The 22,289-nt window shown below is 46.7% G+C and overlaps 1 protein-coding gene across 1 annotated transcript; it reads left to right on the top strand.

Moving 5' to 3' along the window:
- Positions 1–384: 384 nt before the first annotated feature.
- On the top strand, positions 385–13,249 carry LOC123102839 (SWI/SNF complex subunit SWI3C homolog). Its single transcript, XM_044524274.1, has 9 exons — positions 385–686; positions 789–1,325; positions 1,427–1,992; positions 4,573–4,927; positions 5,035–5,108; positions 5,995–6,083; positions 11,498–11,550; positions 11,637–11,779; positions 12,442–13,249. Exons 1-9 carry the CDS (start codon positions 659–661, stop codon positions 12,949–12,951), a joined length of 2,355 nt encoding a protein of 784 aa, XP_044380209.1. The 5' UTR covers positions 385–658; the 3' UTR covers positions 12,952–13,249.
- The last annotated feature ends 9,040 nt before the right edge of the window (positions 13,250–22,289 follow it).

Raw genomic sequence — 22,289 nt, 5'->3', positions numbered from 1 at the left:
GTCCTGCTGTGGCCGCCGCCGAGGCCCTCGTGGTGGCCCCCGAGATGCGGACGGGGATGGGAACGAGAGGAAGGAGCGTGGAAGGAGATGGGAAGAGGAGGAGGGAGTGGGGCCGAATCGGACCTCGGTGCGGCCGCGGAGATCCGTGGGACTTGCCGCCGAGATCTCTGGTGGTGGCGGCCGAGCTCCCTGGTGGTCGCCCCTGTTCCTCCCTTTTTTTTCTTTTTGCCCGAGGAAGGAGGGGATAAGGCAGCGAAGGGGTATGTTTTGCGGGAAAGGTCAATTCGGATTAAATTGGAGTGCAAGGGCTCAGTATTGTGGAACGAAGAGGTTTGATGGAAGAAAATACAATGCTGAATTTAGGTCTTATTTCCAAGCGACAATTCAGACTGCAGCCAAACAGCTGAATTGCAATTTGGAGAATACCAGTTCCATTTCAGGCATCTCAATTGGGCATCCAAACGCACTGCTAAGGTATTCGGATCTCAGAATTCAGAGGGAGAGCTGTAGGATGGAGTGAAAATTTCGGACAAGAGAGCTCAAATCTCCTCCTCACTCCTCTCGCACGTGCCTATCCGCCCCGCCGTGGCCCCCCTCACTCGCGGGCACACAGTCCAAGCTTCCACCACCGTTTCCGCCTCCGCCGGCGCCGGCGACGATGCCTCGCAAGGCCTCGTCCTCCTCAGGTACGCGTCCCAACCCCTTCGCACCTCGCAATTCTCCGGAACGAGCCCCTTCTCCCGCACTGACGCCGCCCTTCCCTCCCGAAAACCCTAATTCCCTCCCAGATGCGAAGCTCAAGTGGCGGAAGCGGAAGCGCTCACAGGACACCTCCCCATCGAAGCAGTCCGGCGGGGCCGACCACTCCGACGACTCTGACTCCGCAGCGGCGAACGACGAAGACGACGCGCTCCACGGCTCCGCCAACGGGGGCGAAACCCTAGGCGCCCGTGGCGGTGATGACGACACCGTGCCCGACCTCCGGGAGGCGGAGGTGCTCTCCTCAGCGGAGCCCGTCTCTGGCTTCCCCTCGGCTACCCGCCGCACTATCAGCCGGCTCCATCCCTCTGTGCTTGCAGTTATCGCCGCTGATCGTGCCTTGGCGGCTGGTGCCAGCTGTGCTTCGGCTCCGCCTGCACCCGCGCTGGAGAACATTTCGCACGGGCAGCTCCAGGTGCTAGCAGCCATGCTCCCTGACCACCCATCCCTGTCCAACGACCCTGACAAGCCGTCCTCCTATGTCTGCACCGTGCCTCCACTCATGGAATGCCAAGGCGTGCCCAAGCAGTTCTACAGCAAGTTACTCGTCGTCCCCAGACACGCAGGTTTGTTCTTGACGCCAATGATGCTTTCTAGCAAGCTAAAATTGTGGAGCAAATTGTTAATTCTCATTTGTTGGTCATGTGGGATGATTTGCAATTTGCAGATTGGTTCTCGCCGGCGACTGTACACAGGTTGGAGAGGCAGGTGGTGCCACATTTCTTCTCAGGGAAGTCCCCAGGGCATACACCAGAGAAGTACATAATGCTGAGGAATAAGGTGATTGTGAAGTATTTGGAGCGCCCGTCAAGGAGACTTGCATTTGCTGAGTGCCAGGGGCTTGTTACAAGCACGGCTGAATTGTATGACCTGAGTCGGATAGTCAGGTTCTTGGACACTTGGGGGATTATTAATTACCTCGCGGCTGGATCTGTGCACCGGGGCTTGAGGCTGGCATCATCTTTAATCAGGGAGGAGCAAACAGGGGAGCTGCAGCTGGCGTCTGCACCATTGAAGTCAATTGATGGTCTGATTTTGTTTGATCGGCCAAAATGCAGTGCCCGAGCAGAGGATATCGCTTCTGTGGCATCAACTTCGTCTGCTCTGGAGGTGCCAAATGGTGATACTGGCTTTGCAGACTTGGACGAAAAGATTTGGGAGAGGCTGTCTGAGAACTTCTGTAGTTATTGTTCACAACCTTTGCCCAGTTTGCACTATGAATCACAAAAGGAGGTGCGTACAATTATAACACTATGAATTTTTTTCCCGTTCTCCATATATGGGATTATTTATCCACGTTTTTAGAGAAAATCTTTCTCCACATCGTCAGAACTGTTGTTTATGCAATTCTCTTCACATTTTTAATTGATTGGGTTCTTTTGTAGAATGATTCCATATTATTAATTTTCTCACATTGAAAATTTAGTATTGGTTTACCACATGAGTATGCTTGAAGGGTACATTTCAACTCTTAAGCTCATTTGCAATTTTAAGTACCGAGGGCTCGATAGAATGGTTTGATTAAAAGAGTATCAGTGAGTATCACCGTGTTGCAAATTATCAATGTATACTTGCTTTGTAAAGTGACAATTATCATGTTAGTCATACAGGGCTGCACATAAGAATTTGAGGCCCTGGTGCTAAACACAATGTGTGCCCCTACATTTTGAAAATGCCAATAATCAAACAATTATTCTATTTTATTATATAATTGCAACATATGTTTTTCTTACAACAAAGAATTACATTGGACATTCATGGTAAAAGAATTACATTGGATATTTATGGCGGTCTTCAGTCACTAAACTTACCTGAACCTGTATAAAGCATCATCCAGCTAGTATCTCTTGAAATGAAATTTTCATAGTTCATCATTCTGAAAACATCATTTTGAAGTGCATATAACTGCAATATCATTATCATGATTAATTGGTCCTGAATCATTATCTGCACTTTGAGCCTCAACTGATAGGAGGGGAATTAGGAGTAGGGATGGATCCACTACCTCGGATGGTTCTATTGTTTTGCAGGAGAATCACTTAGTGCCTCTTTGATTTAATTGGTTTTCATGGAAATTTTGGAGGATCAGAATGGTTAGAAAATGTTCTCACGTGGCCTGTTTGATCTGTGGGATCTCTTTCTAAGGATTCCTTTGCACTACATTACCTTTCATTGGAAATTTTCCATCCACCAGCTAAAAGAATCCTTTGTTTTTCATGTGCTGCAATCAAACAGACATTATGGCAAACAAAATCCTGTAGGACTCAAGTTGGCATGTCATTATAATCCGTGTGTTTTGGAATCCTGTGAATCAGAAGGACCCTTATCGAGAGAGGTGGGAGGGGGGGGGGGGGGGTTGTTGCCCTAAGAAATGAAATAGAGGGGGGGGGGGGGTACTGCAATTAGTAAGTTCCATGGCCAAATCCTTCCTAGGAAATGGAAGGCTTAAATGGTGTAGATTTCCTTTTAGATGACCGGCTGATGTGCAATATATGAATCACCCTAGGATAAGAATTGATCAGCTAACATTTCAGTTCCTGTACATACATGGACTATTTTCTTTGTATGCTGCTCATCATTAACATTTATTCTATAATATGTTGTAATTCATTGGAGAATGCTATGGTACAACAACAAAATGCGATCAGAAGAGCATGTTTAGAGATCAGTTTGAAGGATAAATAGAAAGAGTCCTTATTTGGCGCATTTATGTGCATTTATTTAGATCTTCCAACAGACAAATTATCTGTAAATAGTTTTTTTTTGCGGGAGTATTATCTGTAAATAGTTGACTTCTCAAATGACTGGATCTTATCCTCCAGCTCGTCTGGAACATCAGCTTTGAGTTGAAAGTGTTACAATGAATCATTATGCTATTTGCTTCAATCTAAAGGTATAATCTTTTCTTGGAATAACATCATACCGATGTTTCTAACTTGCATAAAATACAAACAATTTGTGAAGTGCAACCGCAGTGGCAAAACAAAACCAATTTGAAAAAAATACAACACCACACAAAAATAATGAAATACAACACCGCATGAAAAATGTGCCCTGAATCGGTCAAAAAACTGCAACTTGCCCATGGCTGGTGTTATTGTTGCTAGTGGCACACAAGTCACAGTCTGAACAGCTGCGCAACACTAGAGTTGGCTCTGTGGCTGGGGATGGGCTTAAGTGCAGCGTCTGAATCAGATCTCATTCCTATGATGACACATGCCAGTTCTGTTGAATGAACGTTGTTAAATAGCATTTCTGTAGTTAATCTATATGTTGATGCCTGTAAACTATGGTTATCTAAGTTATGCGTAATGTCCTTAAAGCTCTTTATCCTTGCCCAATTTAGTGGTAATGGAGGGAAAGTCAGTGGCAGCCAGAATGGTGCAGTGGCTGTCAGTGATGGGGTTGGTGCAGTTGATCTTCATTGTAGGGGGAGGGGGCGCAGGAGTTGTTTGGGACGACATACGATGAGTTCCCCTAGTTTTAATGTTCTACTATCTCTTGGACTAGGATTCCTACTCCCTCCGTCCCATAATATTAAGATCTTATTACATCCAATATTTGAGCATATTGGATGTCATAAGATCTTATATTATGGGACGGAGGGAGTAGTAGATATGCTTAGTTCCAGTACACACTGTTTTAAGGATAATAGCTATCTTATTGCAGCATGATTTTTTCTCCAGGCAGATGATCATGGATATCTTATTTTTCTGGTATCATAGCAATTTTACTGTACTTATGTAAACTGCTCTTTTTGAGAGTAGTCTGTGAAGATGCAGCAAGCTGACCTCATTTTTACTGATTGAGTAGGCAGACATTGCTCTTTGCTTGGATTGCTTCCATGATGCAAGATTTGTTCCTGGGCACTCAAGCTTAGATTTTGAGAGAGTGGATGGAACGAAAGATGGATCAGACAATGATGGGGACAGCTGGACTCACGAGGAAACTTTACTGTTGCTGGAGGGCTTAGAGAAGTACAATGATAACTGGAATGCTATTGCTGAACATGTCGGAACAAAGTCTAAGGCGCAATGTATTCACCATTTTATTTGTATTCCAGTGGAAGATGGTCTGTTAGAGAGCATTGAAGTACCAGAAGCATCTGTTTCATCTAGAGTACAAAGCAATGGCTTTTCATATTCAAATTCCAATGGCGGCATTTCAGGTTTACTCACTATTTGCTCTGTTGATAAACTTTGGTTACATTTCAGTTCTGATGGCAGTGAAATTTATCTGCCTCCATTTTGTAACTGTGATGATTATTTATCTTAGGTAGCGTTCCTCAAAGTAGCCAACCTGGACAACAGCTTCCATTTGTTAATTCCGCTAATCCAGTCATGTCACTGGTAAGTGATTCACTATGGGTTGTATGTAAATTTATCGAATTCCTCAATTCTCTTTTAGGCGCCGAAAAGTATTATACTTTTGATCAGTAACATTTATAGTTATTTCCATTTTTTTACACAGTTGATTTTTAGTGATGTACATGCATATAGACTGCAAATTCCAAAGTTGTTTGACCGGAATATTCGTAAATCAGAGCCCACACTGGGTTTAAGAGAAAATATTTTAGAAATTGAGTTGTGACTATTATTAGTTGCTGACCATGTGCGGGCACTGCTAATCGAGATGTCTATGCTGTAGCACTGTTGAGCTTTACTGACTGCATGAGTAGATACCTTATTGTAGTTTATTTTTCTGTTCAAACATCAAAAGCTGTTGAACGACATAGAATCTGGATAGAATCCCGTAAAGGTGTAAATCACATTTTAAGTATTTGTCTGCATAAATAGCTTATTGCCAATTTGCCATTGATTGAATGCTAAAACACACCTGATTGAGGGCACTGGTGGTACATTATATATGCAATACCATGATAGGGGATTATTCGGTTCCTATTATAGAGCTAACATGATACTCCCTCTGTAAAGAAACATAAGACTGTTATTGAATGAAACTTGAAGGGGAATATTGAGTGCATAGCATATTATAGCGCTAACATGATATCCCTGAACGAGAGTCATTGAATGAAATTCGAGAGCATCATATTTAGATGGACCTAAGGAGTGAGGAGCAGATAAGTCAACAATTTTGCTCAGAACCCCCCTCACAATTCAGAATCACAGAGCTTCTTGATAGTACATATACAGTTTCCTGTTATTGCTATGCATCTGTTCAGGCTGTTCCTGATCTATTATATAGCTGGTCTAACCGTTCAGGAATGTTTTGCAGGTTGCATTTTTGGCCTCTGCAGTAGGACCAAGAATAGCAGCATCCTGTGCAAATGCAGCACTATCTGTTTTGACAAGAGATGATTCCAGGTGAGCAACCTATATGGCATATCAGTATCATCACTTGTGCTTTCCTGCTGTTTTTTGAATGCTTATACTTTTACTAACAATACTAATGGAAGTATTGATATACTACTATTTATAGTTCCTGAAGGGTGTCTTACAAATGTGTTTGTCCACAAAGAATGTCAACCGGTTTTACAGACTTCCATGCTGTCGACTAAAAACTTTCTAGTCAAACGTCTCTTGAAGTATTTAAGATCTAGTGATATTTGAAATGAGTTTGATCTAGTGGGCTAATGTAACTTTAATGATTACATCATGGTTATGTATTAAAGCCAATTTTAGATTAAAGAGACTTGACCAACAAGCCGGTAAATCTATTCAAACTCTAATTTGATCTCTAAACTGACTGGACTCTTCCTAACAAAGATGCTTAATCAACTAGGACTCTAATTAAGGGATAAGACTCCACGTTTGATGGGCTGGTCCACATAACATCTGTCCCTTCCATGAAAAATAGCTTGTCCACAAGCTGTAGGTTGTCAATTGCCTCCCAGGGGACCTTGGGTACTACCAGATGTGGAGCTATCTTGGTCGTAGTCATCAGCCTCGATGAAGAAGAGCCGCACGCACCGGTGACCCCGAACATAAATCTTGTCGCGTTGCAGCAAAGGCCCTGGCGATGACATTCTGCTAACTCAGCTGGAGTGAGGCGCCTAACCTGCCTGGCGGGGTTGGCTTTGGAGTAGTCGACGACAGAACAGGTGCCAGTGGTGCAGGTAGGAAAGGTATTGTAGCTGTGTTGGTCAGTATCTGCAACTCTGGCAGATCATGCAGCGCACCGAGCTTTCCACCGCACCGGACAAGTTGATCTGGCGTTGGACAGCGAGCGGCAACTACTCTGCGCAGTCCTGTTACACGGCGATCTTCCATGGAGCAACGGCCTGCCACTCATGGAAGCTGATCTGGAAATGCTGGGCGCCGCCGCGAGTCAAGTTCTTCCACTGGTTGGCCAACCAGGACCGATGCTGGACGGCTGAGAGGCTGGCTCGCCATGGCCTCCAGCATCACCCCCGCTGCCTCCTATGTGACCAGCAGCCGGAAACGGTGCGACACCTCATGCTGGAATGCCCCCTCGCCCGTCAGGCATGGCACGAGACCCTGGCCTGGCTACGCATCCCGGCCCCGATCCCCTCGCAGGAGCCATCGCTTACGGACTGGTGGAGACAGGCCAACGAAGACACGCCGCCGACCCTGCGCAAGGCCCTGAAATCTGTTGCGTTGCTCGTGCCATGGATGATCTGGAAGCACCGAAACAGCTGCGTCTTTGACAATGCGATGCCTTCCCTCAACACACTCCTAGATAGCATTAAGGACGAGGCCCGCTCATGGGCAGCAGCTGGGGCACCTGGCCTCCGACTTGTGCTGCCCCAAACCTGGGATGTGCACTAATTAACCGGCTGTAACCCGCACATCCTCGGATGATTGTAACTGAATCTCTCCTTTTCAATGAAAAGAAACGCAAAGCTTTTGCGTTTTCTCGAAAAAAGCTGCGTTGACCGGAGGAAGATCGGAGGGGCACAAGGGCTCTGTAGGATGAGAAGGCTGGTGTGATGATATTGGAGGGAAACGCCGCTGCTCATAGGCCTTGGCGAAGGAGATGTCGGTGTGGAAGTCAGACGGCTGCTGAAGCTCGGCGTCAGTGCGAAGACCATCGGGCAGCCCTGCTGTGTACATAACCGTTGTTGGGACGGTGTTAATGGCTCATTGTTGTGGCACATGAGCGCTAGAAACCTGCTGGTGTAGTCGGCAACCTAGGAATTGAGCGGCAGACGTGCCAACTCGTCCAAGGGATTGGTGCGGAGTGACGGCCCAAACTGAACGTGGCAAGCTTCCTTGAACTGCTCCCATGTCGGCATGCTGAAATCACGCTCAAGTTGTAAGTACCAGAACTGAGCTTCATTGGTGAGGTGGTAAGGCTGCAGTCCAGACCTTGTCGTCCATGCGCTGTCCACGAAAAAACCGCTCGCACCTATTGAGCCAACCAAGAGGATCAGGCAAACAATCATACATCGGGAGGTCGAGCTTGTGGAAGCGACGCACGCCTGAACCAGAAGCTGATCCGAGGTGATTGTTAGGTAGGGGCGGAAGGGAGGTAATGGGCGGGGTGGATTCATAGATGGGTTCTGGAGGGGGGTGCGGCCATAACGGCATATGAAATCGATTGGCAGGTGGAGGCGTGAAGGGGTAGATGCGGCAGCAAAAATCTGCGGCTGCTGCTGGTAGGTGGGCGGCAATATTGGGCTGAGATTTGGGCTGTAGGGTGAGGGTGCCAAGTGGCCCAGATTGATTCTAGGAGGTGGCTGTGCTGAGTAAGGAGATGTCTGGAGGTGGCTGTGCTGAGTAAGAAGCTGATCCGAGGTGATTGTTAGGTAGGGGCAAAAGGGAGGTAATGGGCGGGGTGGATTCATAGATGGGTTCTGGAGGGGGGTGCGGCCATAACGGCATATGAAATCGATTGGCAGGTGGAGGCGTGAAGGGGTAGATGCGGCAGCAAAAATCTGCGGCTGCTGCTGGTAGGTGGGCGGCAATATTGGGCTGAGATTTGGGCTGTAGGGTGAGGGTGCCAAGTGGCCCAGATTGATTCTAGGAGGTGGCTGTGCTGAGTAAGGAGATGTCTGGAGGTGGTAAAAGGGCGTTGGCGGCTGATGGTGGTTGGCAGTGGTCAGGGCACAGGGTTATGTTGCAAGGGGAAGTAGACTCTAAGTGGAAGGCAGGAAAGTGAGGGGGTGGTGGGGGTGGGCAATCTTGCCCGGCGGGTGGAGGTTCGTCGCCAGCGGCGGAGACAATTCCCATGCTGGATAAGGGTACACCGGAGGTGCTGTTGGGGAGGGGAAGCACCAGGAGCGCGTCGTCGTTGGGGAGCAGGGCTTGGGAGGCGGAGGTGGCATCATGAGCGGCTGCTGCAGCCGTGGAGTCTGGCGGTGGGGGCAGGGCTGTCAGCCATTGCTCAATGGCGTGTGAAGACCTCCAATTGCTTTGTGATGATCTTCATATGCTACACAGCCTCGATCTCAATGTCTTTTTCACTAAATGACCCTGTCTGAAACTTAATTTCCTCACTGACCCCCTCAAAAACTTATTTCAGGAGTTTACCCCTCGCATAGACGCCTATTAATTTGGCGTTTCTAGTACTCCCTCTGCACTAGTGCATTAGGCATCTTAGGTTGTGCACCGCGACCAAGGCGGAGGGAAAAAATGAGAGAACTTGATGTTTATTTGCTAATTAATACCATTGCATGCAGAGAACTGGCCACTGCATGTCGTGCTAGGTAATTTCAAGTCATTGAAGTCATACAAGCCCCACATCCTCTATTGACTGATTCCTTTTTTCGTGGCAAGAAACAGGAACGAGATGTTTAGTTAATGCATCGCGCCTAAAGCATTTATCTGGTTTTCGTAACGTTCCTAATGCACTGGTACGGAGGGAGTACACGAAGTAATGCCAGATAATTTTGCACAATCTAATCCCATCTTTCAGTCCGTCCTACGTGGAAAAAAGGTCAAAGATGCCAAATCAGTTGGCGTCTTTCTCTTAGCCATCGAACGATTCCCCTTGTGCGCGCTGGCGACGAGACTCGTAAGGCCTAAGCCATCGCTGAGCTAGTCGTAGATGATCAGCTTCTCGTCCAGGGCGTAGTAGTATACGAGCATGATATGGGAGCCATCCCTGGCTAGGCGCGTGCAGGGCGGCGTCCAGCCCTGTGCTTTAACCAGCAGCAGCACAGTAGCGCAGAGAGGTGCAGTGAGGGTGCACAGCTAGTAACACTGGAAAGTGAGAGATCTAAGGCCGGCGAAGGTGCTGGGATGCCGCCAGTAACAACGGGTTTGGGGAATCACTAAGGAATAGAGAGGCCCCAACTGATTTGACGCCTTTTGATTTTTTTTTCCACGTAGGACGGACTGACAGCTGGGATTGGATTGTGCCAAATTACGTGGCGTTACCATGTGTACTAGAAACGCCAAACTAATAGGCGTTTGTGCGAGGGGTTAGCTCTCGAAATAAGTTTTTGAGGCAGTCAGTGAGGAAAGTAAGTTTCAGAATGGGTCATTTAGTGAAAAAAGACTTGTAGATGGCTCCGATACCAAATTGGAAGAATCTACAACTGACCTAACCCTAATTACTGAAAAGTAGATAAAAGTAAACAACAATATTCTTCTCTGCTTTATTGAGAGGGGTCAGCCCCTTTATATAGTAGACAAGACTTGACCAAGAAGCCGGTAAATCTATTCAAACTCTAATACCATCTCTAAACTGACCAGACTCTTTCCTAACAAAGATGCTTAATCAACTAGGACTCTAATTAAGGGATAAGCTTCTTATAACAGATCCTGCATTAGGGGTTCTTCAGTGATGTGATTAATGAACCGAAAATGCAAGTCTCAACTTTGTTGATATTGTTTCGTTGTTTTCAACTCGACAAGTTGAGTCTATTCGGAGATTTAATTAGGTAGGCTGTGGGTTTTCAAGTCATATAGTGCATGTTTAGGACTAATTTGAGTGGTCATTACACAGGTAGGCATATTTTAGCTGGCAGGAATTTCCAGGGCTAGGTTTTCCGCTGCTCATGCCCCCATCCTTGCTTGATTTGACACGCTACTTTCGGTATCCTGCACTATCTGGACGCATGATACTGACTTAGGCTCGGTTCGTTTCAAGCTTATGGGAGGCTTACGGTGGAAATTAAGCTCAAGCCTAAAAGAACTCGTTTAGGTGCCATTAGCTTAATTTCCAGCGACAGCCCACGCCTTCACGTTTGAGATAAGCCAGCGAAGGGCAGCTTCCTGAGCGTAGCCCTTCAAAAGTGAAGCGGTATTTCTCCTTGCCCTTTTCGTTGCTTGTATTTACGGCAAAACTGCCACCGTTTAGCCAACAGAACAAGTCGTCCCTGCCCCATGCAAATCCACCTACCTGACAGAACGATGCCTCCAGGAGTATCACGGACTTTTCACTAGTTTATCAGAAAATAAGCTAAACAAACAGAAACAGAAAAGAACTGGATGGATTATTCACAGGGGGGCTTATTTCACAGCAGCTTCTCACGGGCTTAATTTCACTGCAGCTTATGCACAAGCCGCAGCTCAAAAGAACGGGCCCTTAACCTCCAAACACTCCTGTCAGTGGGGCTATTGTTCATCAAGTAAAGCGACTTGAGGTTCCCAGTCGAGATTATTAGTCAGAGCTGAGCTAGCCAGTGACTAGCAGATGATCCGCTTGACTTGCTCTGCTACTCATGAGTCTGCACTGAGTTGGGCTGGCAAAACTGTCTAGTTGACTAATCGCGGTCTAGTTGTCGACTTACAGTCGATGCTTTTTAAAAAAATACTTTGTGTTACTTTTTTATTATTATCTCTTACCATTTAATTTTTACTGTATTAAGGATGTGTTCAGAAGGCAATGATGTCATGGGTCAAGCTGCTCGTCCAAACTATGGTAACTGCTTTATTCCCAAAATTAGTCTGTCATCTGTGTCTGATGTTTCATAAATTATTGTAAAGTGCGTTGTTATTCTGAAACAGATGCCTCATCATCCGTCTCTCCCGAAAACGTCAAATACGCTGCAATGTGTGGCTTGTCAGCAGCGGCAACAAAGTGCAAACTCTTTGCAGATCAGGAGGAGCGTGAAATTCAGAGATTAGCGGCCACCATCATAAATCACCAGGTTCGTTGGAACACAAAAGTTTAGCGTGCTGCAATTTGCTACGAGGTAGATGATAATCTAGTTTGCTTCCTGTTGTTTTGCTGCATATGTTGCATTTACTGTGTGCTGCTGTTGTACCAGTTCTTGCACATTTATTTTATGAGTGACGATGGAAGCCTTGAAATCTAATTCGGCACTGAAGTTGCTGTAACATACCACATCTTTTGCTGTTCTTTGATAAAACCTCAAGTCCTCAACAAGAGTTCTTGACATTGTTTCCTGACCTCGCCTTTTGGCAATGGTAGTTCATCAGACCAAAACACTGCTAAAAGCAAAGATGTTTCGGGAATGGAAGGACATTGGCTCGGGATCCCATTGGGAAGTATTGGTTTGTGCTCCAGATGAGTTCTTTTTGCCAAGTTTGGCTGATTCAGGGTATTTTCTGAATGTGGTAAAAGAAACAAATTGTTTTGTCATAATATTTTTGGAAGTTTGCATAAGTAGGTGATATCTTTGCAAAAAGAAAAAAGAAACCCTAGCTTTTACTGAAGTCCAGGACGATCAAGCAAGTATCATACGAGATTTGGTTTGAAGCCTTAACCTGCCTGCTTCTGTTAACAACTTGGTAAAGGGGTGATATATGTTGCTTTCATCATTCTAATATAACTATGTCGGATTTACAGTTAAAGAGATTGGAGTTGAAGCTGAAGCAATTTGCAGAGGTGGAGACCTTGCTTTTGAAGGAAAGCGAGCAGGTTGAGAGGGCCAGGCAGAATCTTACAGCCCAGCGTGTCCGGTTTATGTCGGCTCGATTTGCTTCCTCCGGAGGTCCCATGCCCGGAGGCAGCAGCAGCACCATGGCATCAAATCCAATGAGTCAAGCCAGCCCTCGATCACCAGCAATGCCAGGCTCAATGCCACCGGCCAGCATGCAAGCGTTTTACAGCAATAACATGCAGGGGCATCCAGCCCAGATGGCTTTCTTGCAGCAGCAACAGCGGCAACAACAGCAGCAGCAGCAGATGCTCTCATTTGGGCCGCGCCTGCCGCTCTCAGCTATCCATCCCGGCTCATCGTCATCAGCAGCACCCAGCGTCATGTTCAACCCGGGCATGCCCAGTTCGGCTACCCCTAACCATCACTCCATGCTGAGACCACCACCCTCAGGGAGCAACAATTCAAGTTTTGGTTAAGGAGAGATTCTTTGCCTCATCCTAAGTTACCTGTGTTTGTAGCTCTGGTGCCAACCATTGTAATTCAATTGCACAATCACAGGTAGATGCATTTAGTCTTTTAGGTTTTCCATCCTAGTTCCCTTTCTCCCGGAATCTCTCGGCTATCTCATAAGATGAATGTTTGATAGGTAAGATTGTGTTATAGAGAAGTGGGAGTTTCACCCTGGTGCAAGTAATTGCTCCCAATTAGATGCTACAAAGTGACGGAAATTGAATTTACCTGTATTCTTTACCCGCAACTGTGGTTTATACTCCAGTTTAGAGTCTTGTCAAGTAAACTTTTACCGAGTGAGAGCATCTTTAGCCGATCCTACAAAACACCCCGGCGACTATATTAACCGCTGTTTTCTGTCCTTGAAAATGGCCCGGATTTTTTGGTATATTTTGGCCCGAGCACCACATATGTCTAGTTTTTGCCGCCTTTTTGCTGTTCCCTCTATATCAGGTGCGAGTTGGTGGGAGTGACATTTTACCTTGCTTGCTGCCCCTACCCTCTCGCCGCCGTTGATCTTCCTGGCCTTGCGTCGTTGCGCCACCCAATCGACGACATGGAGCATCCGTAGCCACCGCCCATCAGCTTTCATGTCTCGCCGACCCCATCAGGGCCGCCTCTACCTTCCCTGCCCCCTCGCGGCCAACTTCCACATCGCCGCGCCAATTTCGACTGTTGCTGGGGTGAAATGGAAGCGATAGGGCAATCACGTCGCCGCACCAATTCCGACCACTCAATTGATGACATGGAGCATCGGCAGCCACCGCCCATCGGCTTTCATGTCTCGCCGACCCCATCAGTGCCGCCTCTACCTTCCTCGCCCTCCGCGGGCAGCTTCCATGTCGCTGTGCCAATTCCGACCGCTACCGGGGTGAAACAGAAGCGATAGGGCAACCATGTTGCTGCGCCAATTCTGGCTGCTGCTGGGGTGAAACGAAAGCGACAAGGCAACCACCTCGTTGCGCCAATTCCGATCGTTGCTGGGGTGAAACAGAAGCGGGAGCGAAACCATGTCGTCCAGGGAGGCGTTCCCCTTCCGACCGTAGGCACCCTGCTCCCTCCCGCGTATGGCGGTGCCTTCTCAGGCACCGGCTCGGCTTCGGTGGCCTCTGCCTAGGGCCTGAGGAAAGTCAAGGCTCTGACTGCACCTACCAAGGTCCCGAAGAAGGCCAAGGCTCCGACGGCTCGACAACAGGCGCCTCCTCCACCCAATCCGGAGGCCCATGTACCCCGCGCTCCCGTCAACTCCACCGGCGTCCACAACATGCTCGAGGAAACGTCAGAGAGGTCAAATTTCTTCCTTTCCACCGGTGTGCGCCGAATTGGGTTCATTTGATTAGAGCTTCACCCTTTGGATTGTGTAGCTACGACTTGCATACCGTTCATACATCATATGCGGATTTGTTGGAGGAGAATGAGGTGAACATCATGAGTGCTCCTTCATCGAGGACAAGTACCATAAGCTCATGCCGACCCCATCTGACCTTTCATTGAATTCACTCCAAGGCCGGTGGGATGTGATCAAAACACATTGTGGCTGTTGGAGTGGTTTCTTGGAGAAAGTTAGGAACGCACCTCCAAGTGATTGCACAATTGACGACTATGTGAGTTTGTTGTCATTTTGTTGTGCACATTTGTGATGTTATTTGCTTTGATGACAATCTGAGCTCACACTTGCATGTTTTCCAAATGTAGGATTGCATTGTCTGTGAAAGATTCAAGCAAATTGCGGTTTCCAAATGCAAACCATTTTTGCTCCAACATTGTTGGAACTTGCTTCCAGAAAATGAGAAATGGAGGTTGAGGGATCAAGAAGCTCTACCAAAGAAAGGTGCACCCGTTAACTTGGAAGAAGATGATGCATGAAAGGGAGGAAGAAATAAGGGAAATCCTGATGGAAGAAAGTTGGAGAAAGATAGTGTGAAGAGGTCGTCTCTAGCTTGAGGGAGCAAATTAGTACAATGGTGAAGTAAGGAAACTATGATGGAGAAGCATTTGGCAACTAAGTTGGCGTTGGCCGAGAAGAACCAACAAAAGGAGGCAAAGTGGGAGAGAAGACGTGCCTCCGAGGAGCGCAATATCGCTCTTGAGGAGCAAAAGAGGAAGGACAACAAGATCGCCGAGGAGGACCGATTCTTGATGATGGATCTGAGTGGTATGGAGCCGATGGCAACAAAGTTTTATGAGTTGAAAAGAATGGATATCATGGTTCATAGGAGGCAAGAGCTTCATGATCTTATCGCCAGTGGTGGTGGTGCTTCGGCCAATGTGGTGCTTCCGGCAATGGTGATGATGGCGGTGCCATAGCCGGTGGTGGCAACGATGATCTTGTCAACAATAGTGTTGCTTGATTTGGTCAAGTCTAATTGTGTTTAATTGCACATTCTTTTGGACAATCTTAATTGCTACCTCTTATATTGCGCATGCTTTTGGATGTGAACTATTGCCGTACTAGTATTGTACGACATTTTCATATTTATTTGTGTATTGCATCTACTATAAGGGTTTGTACACTACTGCAGGTTGCTGCTAACGCGACACCACGATTAGAGACCCTTCGACGAAACTGTGTGCGATGCCATAATCGCAAACGGTGGTGTAAAAAACCGTCAAAAATGTGCAAAACGTTTGCGATGGAGGATGCATCAAACACGGTTCAGATTTTAGTTGTGTGTGTGATGCAGGGCATACAGTTCAGCTCAATTAACTGTTTGCGATGAGGAGGAACAAAAGAAACGGGCAGCCAGATGAAGGTGTGTGCGATGTATAGCATACGGTTCACTCGAATGAACTGTTTGTGATTAGGCAACATAAAAGAAACGGTCAGCCAGATGAAAGGTGTGTGCGATATACGGCATGCGGTTCACTCGGATGAACTGTTTGCGTTGAGACATGAGAGCAGAAACGGTTCAAATGAACAAGATGTGTGTGATACGAGGCAAACAGGTATGTAATCGGAAACATGTGCGAAGACCGATAACAACATAGACGATTATTGCTAACAAGCCGTGTGTGTTGTGAGCAAATGATTGCTGATATACAATTGTGAGTGATTGATGAAAACATCACCGACGGGTTCCATTGTTTAGTCCGTGTGCGATGTGATTTTCTTTGTCCGCATAGCATCTACGCTCTGTCTACAAAGCATCAACATATATACTTAAAAAGACAGCATTGCATAACCAAATTAAGCATACAATTATACAAGTGACTACACACATAACATTTCCACACACCAAAGTAAGCAATTACATGCATACTAAAGTAGGAGAAACGAGGATCTAATCATCTATTTATTGTTGCGACGACGCTTGCCATTGCTCTGCTTCCAGCTGGATCTCTGGCCGTTTTGTGGAAGGAGGCACTTCCTCATGTCAACGATCCGCCTGTACATGTCGTAGCTCGTGTACGCCTCCTTGGCTGCGTACACGACATGAGCTTTGTCGAGTTTCTCCATCCAGGCCGAGTGCCAGGCACGCTTGTCCTTGTTGCACTAATCCTTCATGTCTCTGTAGTAGGTGTCGATGATGGCCTCGGCGAGGTGAACCAGTGAGTCCTTCTCATGCTCCTTGCTGCCCCAGATCTTGTATTGCCCTTGGTTGTCAACAAGATTCTGGCAGGCAATGCCCGAATTCTTGAGCGCCTTTACATCGTTGGTGATGTCCACCGTAGCGAACATGTAGTGGGGGCTGTTGATAAATCTGACGAAACGCTCGCAAGGCCTTGTGTCCAGGCAGTAGTGGTAGATGAGGACGTGGTGGCGCACGCACATCTGGGCGACGGCGACCTTGGGACGAGACCCGGCACGAGCGCGGGTGTACTCGAGGTCGAACCCGACCACCTTGTACTTCTCTGCGGCAAGCAACAACTCCCTGATGTGTATGGAGTGCTCCACCCAGACCGGGCCGTTGGTGTACATCACCGAGAGGTCCATGAACCTTCTGTGGGTGTCCACCACGGCACGCATGGTGAACTGCTTCTCATCGTCGGCAGCCGCTCGGAGTGCCATTGGAGCCGCACAGGATACCCTCTAAGAATTTCTCGTGGTGGGTGTGCTTCTAGCAATGGTGGGGCGTGATCAAAAGGTTGAAGAGACACAAGGGTTAAATGGACGCTGTAATAAATGGGGACCGACCGGCCTGTAATCGTCACGTCTTGTCACGACGTTCATAGCGGAGGATTCAAGTGCATGCTTGACAACACTGCACCGCACGCGTGGGCTCGAAGATGCGCCAAATGTATCGTCGGTGAGCCTGTTCCCACGCTACCGTGCTGTTTACCACGCAAGCTTCTCGCCCGGCTAGTTTGGCCATGCATCGGCTAGAAGAGGGACAAATCATGGACATTTATTGGCAAAAAGCTTTGTAAAAACAAAGTGTGTGGAATGACTTTTCTCATAAGTTTACCCATGGGTGATGATGTCAAAGTTACATAGAAGGGTGATGATGGACACTCGAGTGCGATAATTAATTCTGCGCTCTACAGTGCACATAGTGGAAGAAACCAACTATGTGCAATAATGTCGAAGATCACAGTCGAGTTAGCTATATAGATCGTGTGCTGTGAGATCGACAAGGTAAACTGATTCGAGAATGGTTAATAAAATCTAAGACCATTGCATATTAAGGTCAAAATAGTGTTAGCAATATACGAGTCTCATACGATGCCATTTCAATGATTGTACGGCAAAAGCTCGAAATGTTACAAGGTTCAAATTCCAGAGTTATATGGCTCAAATTCGAAGATTACAAGGTTCAAACTGATATTAGAATTGAAATTCAGCTCATCAACTGCAAACGCTTGCACTGATCTGCTGAACATGGATATCAGAGAGGTTCAAACTAATATCACCGCTTCTAAGTCTGGTTTCGAAACCTCACAATTTTTGCAAAGGGGTCAGCCACTGAGAAGTCTTGTATGGGGTTGACACGATGACTTCCGATTACTCTGTCATCTGAAGTTCCAAAATGAAATTCAGCATTTTTGGAGCCTACTCCATTCTACCGCAGGCGCCGACGCTGATCAACAAACCATTCATTTTTGCGAAATAAGTGTAGCAAACCTCATTTCCTTCAGCACCCTTGCTCTGAGAACAAAGAACCTGGCTAATATAATCTCCGGTAAGGTCCCTCGGTAGGAGTTCAAAGTAATTTCTGAGAGATGCAGATCTAGGCATTCGACGTGATTGTTATATTGTATCACATTATCCACCGTTGGGCCTAATCTTATCTGCAAAAGAAGAAAACGTGTTAGTGCCTACATGCAGTTTTGGACATTACTACAGGCCTATTTGGTTTGCGGGATTTGTAAAATGCACTAACATGCCATCTTTGATCTGACATGATTAACATGGGCATTTGATTACATTCTAGAAAAATGTAGCCTTCCTCACAAGAGGTTGGAGTGGATGAATAGTTCCCAAGAAAACTTGAACTCCCTTATGGTTAACATTTAACAGGAAAGGAACATCACCTCGATATATAGCTTCTCCAGGCACGGAAAGCATCTCAGGAAACTGACAACTTGCTCCAGGTTGGGGCCGATAGATTCTAGTGCCAAGACCTTCAGTGTGCGCAGTTTCGGGATCAATCTTGTCGGAATCATTTTCTGAATGACAGACTAACAAACATCTTCAAAATTAGAAATAATGTTAATTTGTAGAAGGAGAGGTAGAAGGCGGCTGTTGTACTTGAAAGGGTGTGGATCCAATAACAGGTTCGGAGTATTTGTGAGACGAGTAGCCCACCACTGTCAATTTCGGCGCAGAAATGACATTGATTCTTGTTGGACCTTCTTGATCAACTACAAGTAATCTCTCAAGTGCAAGTGTGTCCTCAATGACCATACTGTGGTACATATCTTGTGATGTCTTCCCGCCGCACCAGCAACACACATAAATAGACCGGAGAGTCATGGATGTGATGTGGAAGGTACTCAACCCATTGATCACCTGAAGACGAAGGTACTCGAGTGTAGTACAGCCATGGAGCAGGCGCTCCATGTCATCGTTTAAGAGGCAGACGGCGACGAGCTCGAGGTGCTTCAGTCGTGGTAGAATAAGAGCGGGCGCGCCATTAAGGGGGGATGGCAGTTCCTGAACTTGGCGACACATAGCGTGGGCGTGAGGCGGAGTGCGGACATTGGCAGCGACCGCATATGCCCATCATCAAAAGTGAGCTCCTCGAGCTGATCTAGGGTGGGGGATCGGAAGCACTCATCAAGCTTGGCTCAGTCCTTGCCGTTGGAATGGAACTTGCCCATCCTAAGGCCTTTGGTTAGGCCAAGGTGACTGCCGAGGATCTTGGAAAATGCATCTAAGCTTTTGTGATAGCCATGGCAGAGCTCGTGGGTGTCTATGAGGTCGAGAGGGCTGGAGTTCCATAGGGGGCGCCACCGCCGGGAAAGGACGGTTGTCCGTGCCCCATATTTGATTAGGAGGAGGGAGATGATGACTCTCAACAGATCATCGAGGAGGCTGCTGATGAAGTCTAGGCTTGCTAGAGTCGCTTGCGGTTCTAGGTCGCCCCGCCTCCGCTTGTTGGCAGCCCCGTTCTCCACCTCTAGAGTCTCCTTGTCAGCGGCACTTTCTGATAGAAATGGGAGTACAGGGAATATTTAGTTAAAACAAGGCAATAGAAAAGTGTATTGGTAACTTGAAGTTATTAGGTAGGTATATAGTAAGAAAAGGGAATAACAATTGGTTGCTTAAATACTACACAATTCATTTGACATTGTTGGGTAAGTCAACACGCAGATAGTTGAAAAGAAAACTTACTTCGAACAAAGTCTAGACGGATGATTTTGTCGGGGAAGTTAGCATATATCTCATGACGAGGCCCTTTTATGTGCAGTGAAATTTTAGTGCGAGCTTTCAGTACATAAAACTTTACAATTTCTTTCCAAAAGCCAGTGCCAAAATAGGAGTCACCACGTTCATCATGTCTTACAGTAGCAACGATTGTAAATCCATGGTTTGTGTGCAGTATGACATCTGTGGAGCCTTCATCTATGTAAAGGGAAAAATTGTGCACTACATAATCTGTTGCATAGCATGGGATGTTCTGCAGAAAATGATAGGATTGTTAAATAAAATATGGTAACATGAAAATATGGGCCCAAATTGAAAGAACTGTACATCAGTTGAAATCGAAGGACAAAAATCTATAATTAAACAGATAGGGTAAACATGATGTCATGGAAATATGAGAGTAATCGAAAGAACAATACATCATTAATTTGCCTAATATAGAAAGAAGAGGGGAAATCCTCTTTGATTTATATGGTGCATGTGGGACCTTTTATCCAAATGTAGCAATATTTAGAATATGTTCAGAAAAGTAGGCCATGCCAACCGATTTAGGGTGAGATTGAACATACCGCGCGCATCCTCAAGTTATCTGGTACGGTAAGATGGAATCTCTGGCGGAGGTCGCAAAGTCCTGAAGTGTTGGCGCACTGTACATTCTACGAATGAAAAAAACCCTCAAATCAGCTAGAATAAAAATGAATTCACGGCGATTTCTGCGGGGTGATTAAAGGAGGCAGATGAACTGGGATAAGATATGAGATAATATCTCATTAAATTAGTTACCTTGTCGTCCATGAGAAAGAACCCTCAGTACGGTAGATTCCCCAACCGAGCGGAATTGGGTCGACCGCGAGCAGCGTCGAGAAAGTCGATGGCAATAGGCGGCGGCAAGCGGAAGTGGCGAAATACGATGGGCTTTGCCGGCAACCTGGCGGCACTAGGCGTCGAGCTAAGTGTTTACCGCCGCGATAGGCGGTGCCATGGCATAGACGTGGAGGAGCTTGTGCAGGTGTGAACAGGGAACGTACCGGAAGGGTCGAGGGGGTGGCGGGCGGGGTAAGGGTTTTTGTGACGTGGGGATGGTGAGGGTTTTATTTTTTATTTTTTGAATTGGATGGTGAGGGTTTTCTGTCCCACAAAGAATTTTGGTGGTGACAATTTGCTAGAGCGAACCGCGTGTGATTGACGCAACAGGCAAAATGAAAGTCATTGCACACGGTTCCAATTTTGGGAATCGTGTGTGATTGATGTACTACCTCCATCCTAGTTTATTGGTCCGCCTTTGTAATTTTTACCAAAATTTGACCAAATATTTAACATACCCAGACATAGATAATGAGCGTACCCGTACATAAGCATAGTTCAGCCGCATTAAGCATACTCAAGCGTACATAGTTTGATCCATCCCACATCCCATCTCACATGCGGCCGGCATGATCCTGAAGCTTCTCCAGGTACTCGGCGTACGCGCCGTGCGCCACCCTGCGAGAATACTTCTGCTTGAAGGAGCCAATGGTCCGTCCTCTTGCATGTGCCAGAACACTTAGATACGCATCATGAAGCTTATGGTTGCAAAATGGGCATCCGTAGCCGCCGTTTCAGATCCTAATACGCCTGTTATGCATTCCCTCATAAAGCTCCCTCAGGATTTGCCTCTTGTACCTCCTCTTGCCTTCTTCATCCTCACTATCCACATCGTCAGGCAACACCTATACAAATAGTAAAACAAATTTGGCATCAAATCAATGATTACATGCCGTAAAGTAGGATTAGGAATTTATGGCTATTTACTTATACATATCCAGAGATTATGGTTCGATTTTAAGCACAATCGTTTATGTACAGACCAATCTTGAAGAAAATAATGGCACAAACATATGTAGGTCATTCAAAATCAATTGTCAAGCCCTGGCCAAGAATTATTAGCACGAACAGTAACCCTAGTCGGATTACTAGCAGAAATCATTTGCACAGATGAAACAACTAACCACTTATCACCCGTACCATTCAAACAATCAATACACTACACGGATTTAACAAGACTTACTCAGATTTCATTGATTGGGAGAACATAACCATATGATTTCTATTCCAAAAAGGGGGAGGCAGGAGTAACCAGAGAAACCCTATGATCTATTTGACACATAAATGGGTATAGATGACTAACCAGCTGTCCGTCGTAATCGGAGTCATCGCCGGAGTGGTCGTCGGAGTCGGTGTGGAACTCTGCCTCTGGCTGTGGAAGCTCGACGCCGTCGACGCCGTCAGGGTGCAACGATAACTCGCTGGCGGTGATGACAACCTTTGTCTCCATCGCCATGCCGTGCTCCGGTGCTTTAGCAGCCCCAGCATCACCACTCCCTCCAATGGGGCGCTTCGGCGGCATCCTCATACACTGACGGCTTTGAGGACTGAGAGCGGCGTCAAGGATGCAAGCGGAGAGGGAGGATTTTGTGTGTGTAGCGAGGATGGGGGTGCGGCCACTCGGGTGCACCA

Source organism: Triticum aestivum, chromosome 5A, assembly GCF_018294505.1.
Source record: "Triticum aestivum cultivar Chinese Spring chromosome 5A, IWGSC CS RefSeq v2.1, whole genome shotgun sequence".
Taxonomy (NCBI): domain Eukaryota; kingdom Viridiplantae; phylum Streptophyta; class Magnoliopsida; order Poales; family Poaceae; genus Triticum; species Triticum aestivum.
This window is presented reverse-complemented; position numbering and strand designations above follow the sequence as displayed.